At 46.1% G+C, this 15,553-nt stretch overlaps 2 protein-coding genes across 2 annotated transcripts; one reads left to right on the forward strand and one right to left on the reverse strand.

The window, feature by feature from the left end:
- Positions 1–910: 910 nt before the first annotated feature.
- Positions 911–7,951, forward strand: LOC117460681 (apolipoprotein A-I-like). The gene is made up of 5 exons (XM_071206068.1): positions 911–1,018; positions 2,297–2,351; positions 2,516–2,566; positions 7,115–7,265; positions 7,408–7,951. Exons 1-5 carry the CDS (start codon positions 911–913, stop codon positions 7,949–7,951), a joined length of 909 nt encoding a protein of 302 aa, XP_071062169.1.
- Positions 7,952–11,642: 3,691 nt separating this feature from the next.
- LOC117460683 (apolipoprotein A-IV-like) lies at positions 11,643–13,393 on the reverse strand. The gene is made up of 4 exons (XM_034102229.2): positions 13,307–13,393; positions 13,148–13,198; positions 12,585–12,735; positions 11,643–12,442 (listed from the first exon to the last, which is right to left on the reverse strand). Exons 2-4 carry the CDS (start codon positions 13,185–13,187, stop codon positions 11,878–11,880), a joined length of 756 nt encoding a protein of 251 aa, XP_033958120.1. The 5' UTR covers positions 13,188–13,198; positions 13,307–13,393; the 3' UTR covers positions 11,643–11,877.
- Positions 13,394–15,553: the final 2,160 nt, after the last annotated feature.

Raw genomic sequence — 15,553 nt, forward strand, 5'->3', positions numbered from 1 at the left:
GTGAGTGTTTTCAGCTGTGTGTGTGTTCATGTAAATGAGCTGTGTGGTTGCACCAACATCATTGGCTGCCCATCTCCTGGTCCGCCTCTGAAGATGGGGATTGGAGTGACGTCGGCCAATCGCAGCGCGCAGCCGGCGCACACCTGCTGGGGAGGAGTATAAAGGCTGAGCACGGACAACACTCTGGAGGTTCTGTATTGTGTGACAGACGCCTCAACCCTCTCATTGTGACAAAGCCTTCATTCTGTGATTCTGTAGACTGACTAGCAGTGTGTATTCTGTGCTTCTGTAGACTGACTAGCAGTGTATTCGGTAGGGTTCTGTGCGAGCACCCTGGTTAGCAGTGTGTCGTGGTATTCTGTGTTTAGTGTAGGGTTTTGTGTGTGTGTGTTGCGTAGATCCAGGTTGCTTAGCTCCTGTAGAACCGCACTTAGGATAGTTACCTTGTGAAACAGCTTAGACCCAGGTGATTAGCACCTGTAGATCAGCATTCCTGTGTGTATATTGCGTAGAGCCAGGTGATTAGCACCTGTAGACCCGCACCAGCTGTGTTTGCTCACAGTCCCGTTTTGTTGTTTGTTTCCACTTTAGAAGTGAGGTATTTTCTTTCTTTTGTATAGTACTGGGCTACTCTCTTTTGGAGACCCTTTTGTGAACTAGTGACAGCTTGACCCGTTGTTGGGCCAAGCTGTTTGTGTGCAACGTTTTGCTCAGTTTGCCGTTACCAATAAAACCACCGGTAACCAATACCAATTACAAACTGGTCGTGTCGTTTCCCTTCCTTACCCCTAGCAAAGAGGGAACGTAACACGTGGGGGCTCGTCCGGGATCTTTAACTCAATTCCTGGGGTTATAGGTGGTTGTATTGTGGCTAAAAACTTGGTAAAACGTGTGGGCGGTACACTCAGGTATGGCACCGTTCGACATAGAAGCGTTCTTGGTCTGGCCGTGCTATGAGCAGCTGGACCGATGTAAAAAGGACGATCTAATGGAGATAGCGCGGCACTTCAGTCTTGTGGTAAGTCGGCAGATATTAAAGAAAGAGTTGAAGGCATTGGTGGTGGAAGAGATGGTGAAAAAATAGTTATTGGTACCGGCTGTACCGGTTGAGCTCCCAGTGTCTGATGTGGTAGCTGAAGACCCGTTAAGTCAGAGGCAGGCGGCGAAGTTTGTAGGTACCGAGGAAAATAGTGATGACAGCGAGGGGGGCGATTCGTGTGAGGCATCGCTCACGCCGTCATCCTCTCCTGTGGGCAGCACAGATTCCCGGGAAGGGAATAAACAAAAAATCCGTCTCGCCCGGCTTCAGCTAGAGGCTAAAGACAGGGAGCAAGACAGGCAGTTCCAGTTGGAAATAAGGAAAATCGAGGCAGATAAGGAAGTCCGGATCCGGATACGGCAGATGGAGCTAGACTCCGAACTGCGCGCATCCGGTGTTGTTGGCAATCCTAGAGAAAGCTTTTCACTTCCTTCTCATCCACCTGCCTTCAATGTAGGAAAATGTTTTGCGTTGGTGCCGGTTTTCCGTGAGACTGAAGTGGATGCGTATTTCGGTGCGTTTGAACGCATGGCAGCGGCATTACAGTGGCCGGCTGACGCCTGGGCTCTGTTAGTGCAGTGTAAACTTCACGGGAGAGCTCAGGAGGCGGTTGCTGCTCTTTCAGTGGAGGACAGCCTAAATTATGACCTGGTGAAGCGTGCCATACTTAGGGTGTACGAGTTAGTTCCCGAGGCTTATCGGCAGAAGTTCCGGAATCACAGAAAGGGGGCTAATCAAACACATGTCGAGTATGCCAGGGAGAAGGGGATGTTGCTCCATAAATGGATTGAATCATGTGACGCTGCAGAGTATTCTGCCTTTAAAGAATAATACTGATGGAGGAATTTAAGAGAGGATTGCCTGACCGTATTGTGGGGCATATAAATGATCAGAAAGTGCAATCTCTCTCCGCAGCTGCTGTACTGGCAGACGAATATGTGCTAATGCATAAAACGGTGTTTTCTCCGGCTATTGCTGAGAACTCTCGCCGCATGCCGGGTGCACCTGTTGGTCAGCCAGCGAGAGTATTCACGAGGAACAAAGAGGAGAGAGAGTGTCACTATTGTCATCAGCCTGGGCATCTTATTAATAATTGCCTAATTCTGAAGCGGAAGGAGCAGTCACCAAATGTGACCAGGCCGAAAGGCATCGGCTTAATCAACACTAAATCACTCAGTATTTCCACACCTGACACTGAGGAAGAAATAGATCCCTGTTTTAAGCCTTTTGTGTTCGATGGGTTGATATCACTAACAGGTGAGTCAGACGATCAGAGACCCGTCCGCATCCTACGAGACACTGGAGGCTCACAGTCAGTGATTGTTGCCTCGGCTCTGCCATTCTCAGACAAGTCAGCGTGTGGGTATGGATCACTATTATGTGGCATTGAAATGGGTTACGTGCCCCGTCCCGTACACAATGTACACATACAGTCAAAATTAATTACTGGATTTTTCCCTGTTGCTGTGTGCCCAGCATTACCTATACGGGGTATAGTCCTTTTAATGGGAAACGACATCGCAGGAGGTAAGGTAACTCCTGCACTTGAAATATTGGATTCTCCTCAGACTGTGTTGTCTGAGGCCACAAATGCTCACATTTTCCCCATTTGTGCTGTCACCCGCGCGCAGGCGCATAAGAGTGACTCGGAGGTGTCGCTAAATGATACTATGTTTGGGACCCTGTTTACAGATGAAAAATGCCGGAGGAAAAGCCAGTAGTGGCGAATTCCGTTCTCCCTGCTATGACCGCCGCGGCAGCGCAACCTGCCAGCCCAGCCGTTGACGGTTCCACACTCCCGGTAACCCGAGAGCGGTTACTCGCCGCGCAGAGGGCGGATCCGACGCTTGCGAAGTGTTTCGAGCAGGTGGTGAGTAATGACAAAGCAAGGGGTGAGAAGGTGGCTTATGTGTTGGATAAGGAGATATTAGTGCGCCAATGGTCCCTCACTGCTACTGCTGAAGCTGACTGGAGTGTAGTGCATCAAGTAGTCGTGCCGGTGCCATACCGTCAACATGTGCTATCTGTAGCGCATGAAAGTCAATGGTCGGGACACTTGGGCGTGACAAAAACCTACCAAATAATCTGAAGCATTTCTTTTGGCCAGGTTTGAAGAAGATGTCTCTAGCTTCTGCCGCTGCTGTCATGTGTGCCAGGTTGTCGGTAAGCCTAATCAAAAATTCCGCAGGCTCCGTTACATCCCATACCTGCTATAGGTGAGCCCTTTGACCGGGTGTTGATAGACTGTGTTGGTCCTTTACCACGTACGAAAACAGGTCAACAGTATTTACTCACGATAATGTGTACGTCGACTCGTTTTCCGGAAGCGATTCCGCTGCGTAGCATTACTTCAACATCTGTAGTTAAGGCCTTGACGAAGTTCTTTTCTACATTTGGAATTCCGCGAGTAATCCAGAGTGACCAAGGGACACATTTTAAATCTAAATTGTTCAAACAGGTCCTCCAAACACTGCAGGTTAAACATGTGATATCTAGTGCGTATCATCCCGAGTCGCAGGGGGCATTAGAACGGTGGCATCAGACCTTAAAAAGCATGCTGCGAAAATACTGTATGGAGACAGAAAAAAATTGGGATGAGGGAATTCCTTTCGTTTTGTTCGCAGCCCGTGAAGCTGTTCAGGAGTCATTAGGATTCAGTCCCGCGGAGCTCGTCTTCGGCCATACGCCCCGCGGTCCACTTAAAATCCTACACGATGAGTTTCTTTCGGCTGATAGTCCTCCTGATAAAAACGTATTAGATTACGTTAGTCAGTTCCGTGAGCGTTTGCACCGAGCAAATTCACTCGCTAGAGAGTCGCTCTCCGCTTCACAAGCTGTCATGAAGCGTAACTATGACCGTGCCGCTGTCCCTAGGCACTTTGAAATAGGTGACAAGGTCCTCGCACTATTACCTATCCCCGGCTCTGCGCTCTGCGCTCTCAGCCAAATTCCTCGGTCCATATAAAATCCACGATTGTCTTAGTGACACGGATTATGTTATTTGTACTCCGGAGAGACGGCGCAAAACGCGCGTCTGTCATATTAATATGTTGAAACGCTACCATTCCCGCGCCGCCGCTGATAGCCAGCCTGCCGGCTCGGAGAATCAAAGAGTAGCTGTTTCGGCGTTAATAGTGGTAGATAGTTCCGGCCCGTCTGACGACGGTTTGGTAATGCGCTCACATCACCAGCCGGGTGCTCGATTGTGCAACTCGGAGATGGTAAAGACATTGCCCACTGTGTTAGGTCATCTGCAGGAGGCCCAGCAGCATGACATAACCCAGTTGGTGGATCGATTCCCGAGCCTTTTCCATGATGTCCCGACACAAACTAATGTGATAACGCATGACATCGATGTAAAGGGCGCGAGGCCGATTAAACAGCATCCATACCGTGCCAACCCGACCAAACGCGCACTTATGAAACAGGAGGCTGACTATCTTGTAGCAAATGGCCTGGCGACACAGAGCTCTAGCCCATGGTGTTCGCCGTGTCTGGTAGAGGCGAAATCTGATGGTTCCCGCGCTTTATTACGGACTACCGTAAGGTGAACGCTGTTACGGTGACAGATTGCTACCCATTGCCGAGAATGGAGGATTGCATCGACAATTTAGGTTCCGCTAATTTGTCAGTAAATTGGACCTACTTAAAGGTTACTGGCAGGTACCTTTAACGGACCGTGCCTCACAAATTTCCGCTTTCGCTACACCTGACTGTTTTCTGCAGTACACAGTCATGGCGTTTGGTATGTGTAACGCTCCCGCTACATTTCAAAGATTGGTGAATACTGTCCTCTCCGGAATAAGCAATTGTAACGCATATTTGGATGATCTCATTGTGTACACGCCCACATGGGAGATGCACATGAAGATCCTGGGGCAGGTATTCACCCGGCTCGCACAGGCGTCTCTTACTTTGAATCTGGCCAAATGTGAATTTGGTAAGGCTACGTCACCTATTTAGGAAAGCAGGTTGGGCAAGGCCAAGTCAGACCAGTGGAGGCTAAGGTTACTGCGGTGGCTGAATGTGCGGTGCCCGGCACCAGGAGTGATCTCCGCCGTTTCCTCGGCATGGCAGGTTACTACCGCAGCTTCTGCCGCAACTTCTCCACTGTAGCCCAACCCCTAACTAGGTTGATAAGTCCCAAGGTGGATTATGTTTGGACCCCTGAGTGCCAGCATGCATTTGAGTGTATAAAGACACTTTTGAGTCACGCTCCTGTGCTCGCTGCTCCCGATCTTGCGAAGCCCTTTAAACTCGAGGTGGATGCTAGTGCAGTGGGGGCCGGTGCTGTTTTACTGCAGGAAGATGCGGCGGGAGTTGATCATCCTGTCTGCTATTTCTCCCGTAAGTTCAACAAACACCAGGTACGCTACTCTACCATTGAAAAGGAGACCCTTGCTTTGTTGTTAGCTCTCCAGCACTTTGAGGTTTATGTCGGGTCTAGTTCTTTGCCGGTTGCAGTGTTTACCGATCATAACCCCATTGTCTTTTTGTCCCGCATGTACAACCACAATCAGCGTCTCATGCGGTGGGCTCTGATCGTCCAGGACTACAACCTGCAAATCTGCCACAAGAAAGGTTCAGAAAATGTGTTCGCAGATGCTCTGTCCAGACTGGAGTGATGTGTTCTGTGGTCATGGTGTTGTGAGGTGTTATGGTTCACAAAAACCCTGTGGGGTTTGTGTTTTAAGGGGGGGGGGTGTTACGGATGCTGTTGTCTGCTCTTTAATCTGCCTGTGAGTGTTTTCAGCTGTGTGTGTGTTCATGTAAATGAGCTGTGTGGTTGCGCCAACATCATTGGCTGCCCATCTCCTGGTCCGCCTCTGAAGATGGGGATTGGAGTGACGTCGGCCAATCGCAGCGCACAGCCGGCGCACACCTGCTGGGGAGGAGTATAAAGGCTGAGCACGGACAACACCCTGGAGGCTCTGTATTGTGTGACAGACGCCTCAACCCTCTCATTGTGACAAAGCTTTCGTTCTGTGCTTCTGTAGACTGACTAGCAGTGTGTATTCTGTGATTCTGTAGACTGACTAGCAGTGTGTATTCTGTGCTTCTGTAGACTGACTAGCAGTGTATTCGGTAGGGTTCTGTGCGAGCACCCTGGTTCGCAGTGTGTCGTGGTATTCTGTGTTTAGTGTAGGGTTTGTGTGTGTGTGTTGCGTAGATCCAGGTTGCTTAGCTCCTGTAGAACCGCACTTAGGATAGTTACCTTGTGAAACAGCTTAGACCCAGGTGATTAGCACCTGTAGATCAGCATTCCTGTGTGTATATTGCGTAGAGCCAGGTGATTAGCACCTGTAGACCCGCACCAGCTGTGTTTGCTCACAGTCCCGTTTTGTTGTTTGTTTCCACTTTAGAAGTGAGGTATTTTCTTTCTTTTGTATAGTACTGGGCTACTCTCTTTTGGAGACCCTTTTGTGAACTAGTGACAGCTTGACCCGTTGTTGGGCCAAGCTGTTTGTGTGCAACGTTTTGCTCAGTTTGCCGTTACCAATAAAACCACCGGTAACCAATACCAATTACAAACTGGTCGTGTCGTTTCCCTTCCTTATCCCTAGCAAAGAGGGAACGTAACACAGTCGTATGTTGATACTAGGTTTTATGGCCTGACCTGCAGGGCATAGGGGGGTTTTGCGAGTGTGAGAGCACTGGCTTTGTATGCTCCACAGATGTGAGAGACATCTCCTGTGTCTGTAGATGTCTATGCCCATCCCCAATATGTGGATTTGAGTCTCTGTAAACTAGTTAAAAGGTCTACCAAGATGTGAGGCTGATCAGATTTGACATGGCAAACCACCCGTGCAGTCAGAACCTTGCAGTGTGACTTGTGATGTGAATTTCTCCGGCCGATGCTTGTATTAAATATCAGTGTTTGACATCAGAACTCCTGCTTGTCCCGTGTCTCCTTCATGAGTCGGTGACTCCCACTGCATTGCTACACAGAAGTTTCCTCCACAAATTTGGATTTGGATTCCTTCTGAATATTTGTTGGGTTAAAATACCTGAAAACTCTGAAGTATTTTGAACCTTCCAACTGTTCTTCAAAATATGTTTCTTTCTGTTCAACAGGCTGCAATGCCAACATATTCTATGCTGATGCACCCAAGCCACAGATTGAATTGCTGACTGAAGCCTTCCATGACTATGTCGCAACGGCAAAAGAGACAGCTGATGACACCCTCCAGATGATCGATCACTCACAGTTTGGCAAGCATGTCTTGTAAGTCTAGACAAGACCATTGTTACCATTGTCGAAATTCTAATGATGCAAACAAAAAAAAGTATACTGCAAACTGATATGCAATTTCTCCTCACTGAATTCAAATTAAAGGTAACATCCCATTGTTCTCGCTCCTTTCTAGTAACCTTCTGATAAGCAGGTACATGGCGGCCTTCTATTTTGCCTCCGCCGTGCACGAGCAGCTTCCGCCTGCAACTAAGGACATGATCCACAAAGTCAACAGAGAGTCTTGGCGATTGGAAAGGGAGCTGGCCGCTGTCCTGGAGACCTACACCAACAACATGGAGGCCCAGATCCAGCAGAGAGTGGAGCAGCTCAAACAGGAGCTGGCGCCCTATGCTGAGTCCCTTGATACCGAGGCCCTGAGAGCCGCCCTGGAGCAGAAGAGCGAGAAGCTGAGGCAGAGTGTGAAGGACCTGCAGGTTCAGCTCGGGCCCTACACCGATTACCTGAAGCTGAAGGTGGACCAGCACCTGCAGGACTTCCAGGAGCGCATGGCCCCGGTGACCGAGAAGGTTCACCGTCAGCTGATTCAGAGAGCCAATCAGGTGCAAAAGATGGCCGCCCCATACGTTGAGGATCTGAAAGTAAAGCTGGACCCCTACGCCCAGGTCCTCCAGGCCCGCCTCACCTCCCTCTACGAGGCCTACGCCAAATCAACATAAGTCAACCTCCCCCACACCTTTAAAGGGAAATAAACTGCATCAACAGAAACACAATAATCTGACCCCGGGACACAAAATGAACAAAACGACAACACAAGCTAACCAGTTATAGATGTTTTAAGTATATGAAGTACATTAAAAATATAAATACGTCATATTAAGTGTTGTCTCTTCCTATTTTATGGATATAATGTTAACATTTGAAACATAAACTTGCAAGCCCGCCTCCTCACCCATACCCGCTCCCGAGACCACATCACTCCCGTCCTCCAGAACCTCCACTGGCTCCCCGTCCGTCAAAGAATCAACTTCAAAATCCTCCTGATTACTCACAAAGCCCTCAACAATCAGCCCCCCCCCCTACCTCACAGACCTGCTGCACCACCACACCCCTTCCTGCTGCCTCCGCTCATCAGAAGCCAACCTCCTATCCATCCCCACCCGCATCAATCACCGGACCTGGGGGGACAGAGCCTTCTCCGTCGCTGCCCCCTCCCTCTGGAACTCACTCCCACAACCCATCAGAGACTGCACTGACCTCACCACCTTAAAAAAACTTACAAAAACTCACCTCCTCAATCTGGCTTTTAATGTGTGATTGTTTTTGTATTATTTGACTTTAACTTTAACTATATATTTATTTGTTGTTCCTTTATTTTATTTTATCTTCACTATATCTGTAAAGCGTCTTTGAGCACCTGTAAAAGCGCTAACAAATTAAATCTATTAGTATTATTATTAAGTCTTTTGTGTTCTTTACAAAGATGTGAAATTAGGTTTGATGATGTAAAATGTTTTCTTGCAAATCAAGGCAAGTACCCACAATTGATCTACTTCATATTTATGTAAAAAATAAAACACAACAATAAGACTGTTTAAATGTTGTAATGGAAATAGAAACGATGTGCCGAATATCATTATAGACTTTTTGTATTACTTCATAATTATTCTTTGAAGAGAATTAGTGCCACCTGCTGAACATATGGAGTTACAGCATGTTATCTTGTACAGATGTATGCAGGACAGCAGCCTTTTTCAATGCATGAATTTCACTTTTGACAGTTATAAAGAGGGACTTTCTCTATAAACTCCACATAAAAAAGAGTGGAGTACAAATCCTTTCTTGTTTGTTCAGTATCTGGTTGCAAAATCTAGCTTCCCCTTCCACACCCTTGTAAGATTCCGTTATGGGTCTGGGAGAGGGCATGTTCAGATTTGTCTCTGTAAGTCTGAAACTCCTCGTGCTTCCACCTTGTTTTTTAGTTTTCCTTTTTGTGTCTCCATCCCTGCTGCCAGGTCGCTCCCACGCTGCCTTACCCCATGGCAAACAACATTCCTGTGTTTTGCCCCCAGCTGTCACACACTCACCGTTAACCCTCCAAGCTCACACACAGCCCTGATTTATAATGAAGTTAAATTGGAAGGTTTTGGGTGTATTTCAAATGAAAATCAATCTGGATCAATGGCCCCTCTTCTCCTCTGCATTGTACAATCAGACTGGGGAAAGTGGACATGGGGAACAAAGAAAGACACATTCAAGCAGTAAACACATTATGAGCTGCACTGAAGCTCATGTGTTTACTGTGCATCACCTATAATTACTCGTTAAAGCAAGACAGGTGAAAACATTTGGTGACTAAAGCATCCTGAAGAAACATTGTGTAATATGCATTCTTACTCATGATTGTCCATCCATCCATCCATCTTCTCCCGCTTATCCGTGGTCGGGTCGCGGGGGTAGCAGTTCCAGCAGAGAGCCCCAAACTTTCTTTTCCCTGGCGACATCAACCAGCTCTGACTGGGGGATCCCAAGGCGCTCCCAGGCCAGCGAAGAGATATAATCCCTCCACCTGGTCCTAGGTCTACCCCTTGGTCTCTTCCCAGCTGGACGTGCCTGGAACACCTCCCTAGGGAGGCGCCCAGGTGGCATCCTAACTAGGTGCCCGAACCACCTCAACTGGCTTCTTTCGACGCGAAGGAGGAGCGGCTCAACTCCGAGTCCCTCCCTGATGACCGAACTTCTCACCTTATCTCTAAGGGAGACACCAGCCACCCGGCGGAGGAAACCCATCTCGGCCGCTTGTATCCGCGATCTCGTTCTTTCGGTCATGACCCATCCTTCATGACCATAGGTGAGGGTAGGAACGAAAATGGCCCGGTAGACAGAGAGCTTTGCCTTCCGGCTCAGCTCCCTTTTCGTCACAACGGTGCGGTAAAGCGACTGCAATACCGCTCCCGCTGCTCCGATTCTCCGGCCCATCTCACGCTCCATTGATCCCTCACTCGAGAACAAGACCCCGAGATACTTGAACTCCTTCACTTGGGGTAAGGACTCATTCCCTACTTGGAGTGGACAGTCCATCGGTTTCCTGCTGAGAACCATGGCCTCAGATTTGGAGGTGCTGATCCTCATCCCAGCCGCTTCACACTCGGTTGCGAACCGATCCAGTGAGTGCTGAAGGTCGCAGACCGATGAAGCCATCAGAACCACATCATCTGCAAAAAGCAGTGGTGCAATCCTTAGTCCACCGAACTGCAGACCCCCCCCCCCCACGACTACGCCTCGAAATCCGATCCATGTATATTACAAACAGGATTGGTGACAAAGCGCAGCCCTGGCGGAGGCCAACCCTCACCGGAAATGGGTCCGACTTACTGCCGAGGACCCGGACACAGCTCTCGCTTTGGGAGTACAGAGATTGGATGGCCCTGAGTAGAGACCCCCTCACCCCATACTCCCGCAGCACCTCCCACAGTAACTCCCTGGGAACCCGGTCATACGCCTTCTCCAAGTCTACAAAACACATGTAGACCGGATAAGCGTACTCCCAGGCCCCCTCCAGGATCCTTGCGAGAGTAAAAAGCTGATCCGTCGTTCCACGACCAGGACGGAATCCGCATTGTTCCTCCTCAATCTGAGGTTCGACAATCGGCCTGACCCTCCTGAAACAATGTGCTTTTACAAAAAAAATATTCATTGCTACCGGTAATGACATAATCTAAGGATTTGCTGCACACAAGAAGTACGTTGGTTAGCACTCTTGCATATATATATATATATATATATATATAAATAAGAAGATTAATACCACTCTCATCATGCATGGGTTTTAAAATGATGCTACAGTACAAAGTCTGAAATCAGGGATAAGAACTATCCTGGCTCCGTCAAGACTTTAAAAACCAATACCTTACAGAACCTCTAAACCTTGCTAATTAAGTCTCAGACAAAACCCTGTGTAGCCCTCTGTAGTAAACACAACTTAATATTTGTACAACTTGTTTATTTAAACAATCTTGATCCAACGTGTTGAGTACATGTTGGTTTCACTTGTGGACAGGAGATGCAGAGTGACTAATTTATGAAAAACATGCCAGTCTCCTTTAATATGTTGTTCTTTTAAAAATAACTTCATTTTCATACATTCGTAAATTATTCAGAATGATGTGTGACAAATATATAACTGTAGATTCTTTTTTTTTTTATGAATACAATCATTAGTTTCTTACTTAAGAATGCATATTACACAACATTTCTTCAGTACACTTTAGTTACCAAATGTTGTCACCTGTCTTGCTTTCACGAGTAATTATAGGTGATGCACTTTAAACTCATGAGCTTCAGTGCAGCTCATAATGTGTTTACTGCTTCAATTTGTCTTTTTAGTTTGTCATGTCCACTTTCCCCAGTCTGATTTCACAATGCAGAAAAAACATCTGTTTTTCAGATTTTCAGAATCTACCAATCTACGTTCACTTTTCATTCATTTACTAACACAGTTCGTAACCCCCAAATCATTATTTTCTTAAAAGATCTATAACTGGTTAGCTTGTGTTGTCGTTTTGTTCATTTTGTGTCCCGGGGTCAGATTATTGTGTTTCTGTTGATGCAGTTACTTTCCCTTTAAGGTGAGGGGGAGGTTGACTTATGTTGATTTGTCGTAGGCCTCGTAGAGGGAGGTGAGGCGGGCCCGGAGGTCTTCGGCGTAGGGGTTTAGCCTTACTTTCAGATCCTCAACGTATGAGTCGGCCATTTCATGAACCTGTTCGGCTCTCTGGATCATTTGATCATGAACCCACTCGGTCACGGGGGCCACACACTCCTGGAAGTCCTGCAGGTGCTGGTCCACCTTCAGCTTCAGGTCATCAGTGTAGGGCTCGAGCTGAGCCTGCAGGTCCTTCACACTCTGCTTCAGCTCCTCGCTCTTCTGCTCCAGGGTGGCTCTCACAGCCTCTGTGTCAATGGACTCAGCATAGGGGGCCAGCTCCTGTTTGAGCTGCTCCACTCTCTGCTGGATCTGGACCTTCATGTTGTCAGTGTAGGGCTTCATGATCTCCTTGGCAGCGGCCAGCTCCCTTTCCATACGCCCCTTCAGCTCTTCGGCCTCTGTGATGACTTTGTGGAGCATGTCCATAGTTGCAGGGGGAAGCATCTCCTGCATGGCGAGCAAACAATGTGCGGCCACATATCTAGTTTCTTCCAGATGGTCACTAGAAAGGAGCGAGACAAATGGGATTTTACCTTTAATTCGAAATCAGTGAGGAAAAATTGCATATCAGTTTGCAGTATACTTTTTTTTGTTTGCATCATTAGAATGTCGACAATGGTAACAATGGTCTTGTCTAGACTTACTTGACACCCTGGCCAAACGGTGATTTCTTGATCATCTGGAGGGTGTCATCAGCTGTCTCTGTTGCCTTGGCGGCATAGTCCCAGAAGGCCTCAGTCAGCAATTCAATCTGTGGCTTGGGTACATCAGCATATAAGATGTTGGCATTGCAGCCTGTTGAACAGACAGAAAAAACAGTTTTGAGCAGTTGGAAGGTTCAAAATATTTCAGAGTTTTTTCACGTATTTTAACAAAAAAAATATTCCGAAGGAGGTAAAGTGGCACTATACTTAACTTCCAAATCCCAGAGGCATGTGTGAGTGTGTGTGAATGAGCATTAGGTTAGAGGATGAACAGTCTGGCTCCTTCTGTGGTCACCCATACAAGAATCCATATCAGTACACACCAGTGTATTAATGTGTGTGTGAATCGGTTAATTTCCCATCCAAGGAATTGCTGGGTGGACCAATGATTTCAATGGTCCAAAAATCTCATTGCAATTCTATATTTTTCCTTGAAGTCTTTTGATTTGAGCGTACCAGTTGATGTCACGCTCCAAAACGGGATATTTTTCCACCATACTCACCAGTGAAAACGGCAAGGACGAGCACAACAAGGACCTTCATGGCTCTTATATCTTAATAACAAGGAGATACAAAGATAGTTAGCAAAGCATGTTCACTGAGATTTAGTTTAAAAAGAAGAAATTCAGAAGCTACTCCGAGGCAATCCTTCATCATCTCACCTGAGTTTGTTGTTGTATCTACAAATCCACTTGGCACTGCTTGTGAGGTTCTGCAGCTTATAAAGCAATCCGGACTCTAATGATCCCAAAGTCCAGGGGTGAGTGTCTTGCTGTCACCTTGCCTCACCTTGCTATCCTCACAGACACTCAGTGCCAGGCACCACGCAGCAATCATGCACAACCCAATATTGTTGCACCAATGCACGGACAAAACAAGCAAATCATTTATTTGAGACAGTTTCATATGTCAGTTATCATTTTCCAAACAGTATTGATTTAGTCATGTGCCTTTTTATATTTATTTGGCCTGATTATGTGTGATTCCTCTGTGTTAGAGTGTGACTAAATCCTCAAGTGTAACCTTGAATGGACCTTGTCCTCAAAAGCCCTCCTGTCCTCAAAGGTATGTCATTCGCACAGCTCTTGCCTGGTTTGAGTCCTACCTCTCAAACCGGAAACACTTTGTCACCATCAGTGACTGCAGTTCCCCTTCGGCCTCAGTCAACCAAGGTGTACCTCAAGGCTCTGGGCTTGGACCAACCTGATGTCACCAGAATGCGTGACTCAACCAATACTCCTTAACACCGCATTGCGTGGTGGAGTCACAAACTTTGCTACATTTACGTGTCCTCACCACGCAAACAACCCCAATGTAAAGTGAATGAGGCTCCTTTGTCGTGGTGCACACACGCATTTCTACAACGTCCTGCAGTGAGCTTTTATTCTATAAAACGTTTTTAAAATCTACTTTATAGCTTGTAGTAACTCATGGGAGGCTTCTTTTATTTTATTTGTATTCATAATAATTTGTATTTTTCGTCAGAATGTATTATGGCAACCCTGTCTCCTAAAAACGACGTTCCCACAGAACTAAACTGCGTTCTCTATTACGTTTAGCTAGAAACGTATTTTCTCCCACATTACGTTTCTTATGAACGTATCTCAAATACGTTTATTTTCTACATATCTTTGCCATTTATTGTCTTGCTTATGATAATGATAATAGTCATTTATAAATATCATTTTAGAGCACACATTTGAAATCAGTAGGCGAGGCTGTAACATGCCAAAAAGCTGCTGTGTCGTTTATTGCACCTCAAACATTAAAGCAAATCCAGAGTTACGTGTTTCGGTACTTCCTCTAAGAAGAAAGGACAGTAAAAGAAGATCTCTGTGGCTTCAGGCTTGATCGCCGTTCAAATGACAGCCTTGGTTTCCCCAAAAGTGGGCGTGGCTGTAAAGTGACGTAGATTTTACTCTCATATATTATTCAAAACCATTCTATTTATTCTAACATAAATTACATGCCAGTGTTTTATCTTTTTCATTTTTATTTTAAGTCCTATAATGTCTGACTTTTTTTGCAGTCTGTGAGGAAAAGAAATGGGGCTCAGAGCCTCAAAATACTGAAATCTGTATTTTTTTAAATCTTTTTTCCCTTCTAATTTGTTATTCTTTTCAAAATAACACTGTTATTTACTCAGCAAAAACACACAATTATCCTTGTTTTTATTTATTCGTTTAATTCTATAAGCTTTTTAGCATGCTTGTTAGCCGTAAATAAAGTCACCGGAAACAGACGTAGGCCGATAAGGGACATTTCGAGCGATACACACCACAAACCACCCATAACAGATTACCCAAGATCCTCAGCTTGAAGCTTGGTGATTGGATGTTTTAGCAGCAATGCATGTTGGGATATGATATTAATACGATATGATATCCAAAAACATAACAAAAAATAATACTTCCGAGTGTTCTTGCTTTTCTCTTTGGAAGTCATCACATAACTGCATTGTAATACACGGTTCGGCTGCATTAAATATTACACATCTGCCGTAGTTCTTTATTTATAGAGCCCTGATGAGAAGATTTCTGGACAAACTGGAGAACTGCCGCCAAAACTCAATATGTGACGTGGATCATAAATATATCAACAATTAAACAACATCTTGCATTTCTTTTCACAAAATACGTCTCCTTGCAGTATCAATAATAATTCGGCTGACTTTTATATTTGATCCAATTGGTAGATAGGTTATATTTACACCATAACGGTGCACAGCTGATAGAAAAGGATTTAGTATAGTTTTTAAAGATATTACCGATTTTCTTTGAATATAAGAATGTAAATACTGAGTTGAGAGAATAGTCAGGGGATTTGGGTGATGGGAGACACTCTATGGAATCACAATTGCAATAGCTTACCATTAAATGACGGATATACCTTTCTGTCTGTGATGTTTT

The sequence above is a fragment of the Pseudochaenichthys georgianus genome, chromosome 16, assembly GCF_902827115.2.
Source record: "Pseudochaenichthys georgianus chromosome 16, fPseGeo1.2, whole genome shotgun sequence".
NCBI classification, from domain to species: domain Eukaryota; kingdom Metazoa; phylum Chordata; class Actinopteri; order Perciformes; family Channichthyidae; genus Pseudochaenichthys; species Pseudochaenichthys georgianus.

What these genes read in the sequence shown, in the direction of transcription:
- LOC117460681 (XM_071206068.1), top strand. Translation starts at nt 911, where the DNA reads ATGGCACCGTTCGACATAGAAGCGTTCTTGGTCTGGCCGTGCTATGAG. An exon ending in CGAGACACTGGAGGCTCACA is followed by an intron (nt 2,352 to 2,515) that starts GTCAGTGATTGT and finishes CTGTGTGCCCAG; the next exon opens with CATTACCTATACGGGGTATA. An exon ending in CAGTTTGGCAAGCATGTCTT is followed by an intron (nt 7,266 to 7,407) that starts GTAAGTCTAGAC and finishes GCTCCTTTCTAG; the next exon opens with TAACCTTCTGATAAGCAGGT.
- LOC117460683 (XM_034102229.2), bottom strand. Translation starts at nt 13,187, where the DNA reads ATGAAGGTCCTTGTTGTGCTCGTCCTTGCCGTTTTCACTG. An exon ending in CGTCCTTGCCGTTTTCACTG is followed by an intron (nt 12,736 to 13,147) that starts GTGAGTATGGTG and finishes TCTGTTCAACAG; the next exon opens with GCTGCAATGCCAACATCTTA. An exon ending in CCGTTTGGCCAGGGTGTCAA is followed by an intron (nt 12,443 to 12,584) that starts GTAAGTCTAGAC and finishes GCTCCTTTCTAG; the next exon opens with TGACCATCTGGAAGAAACTA.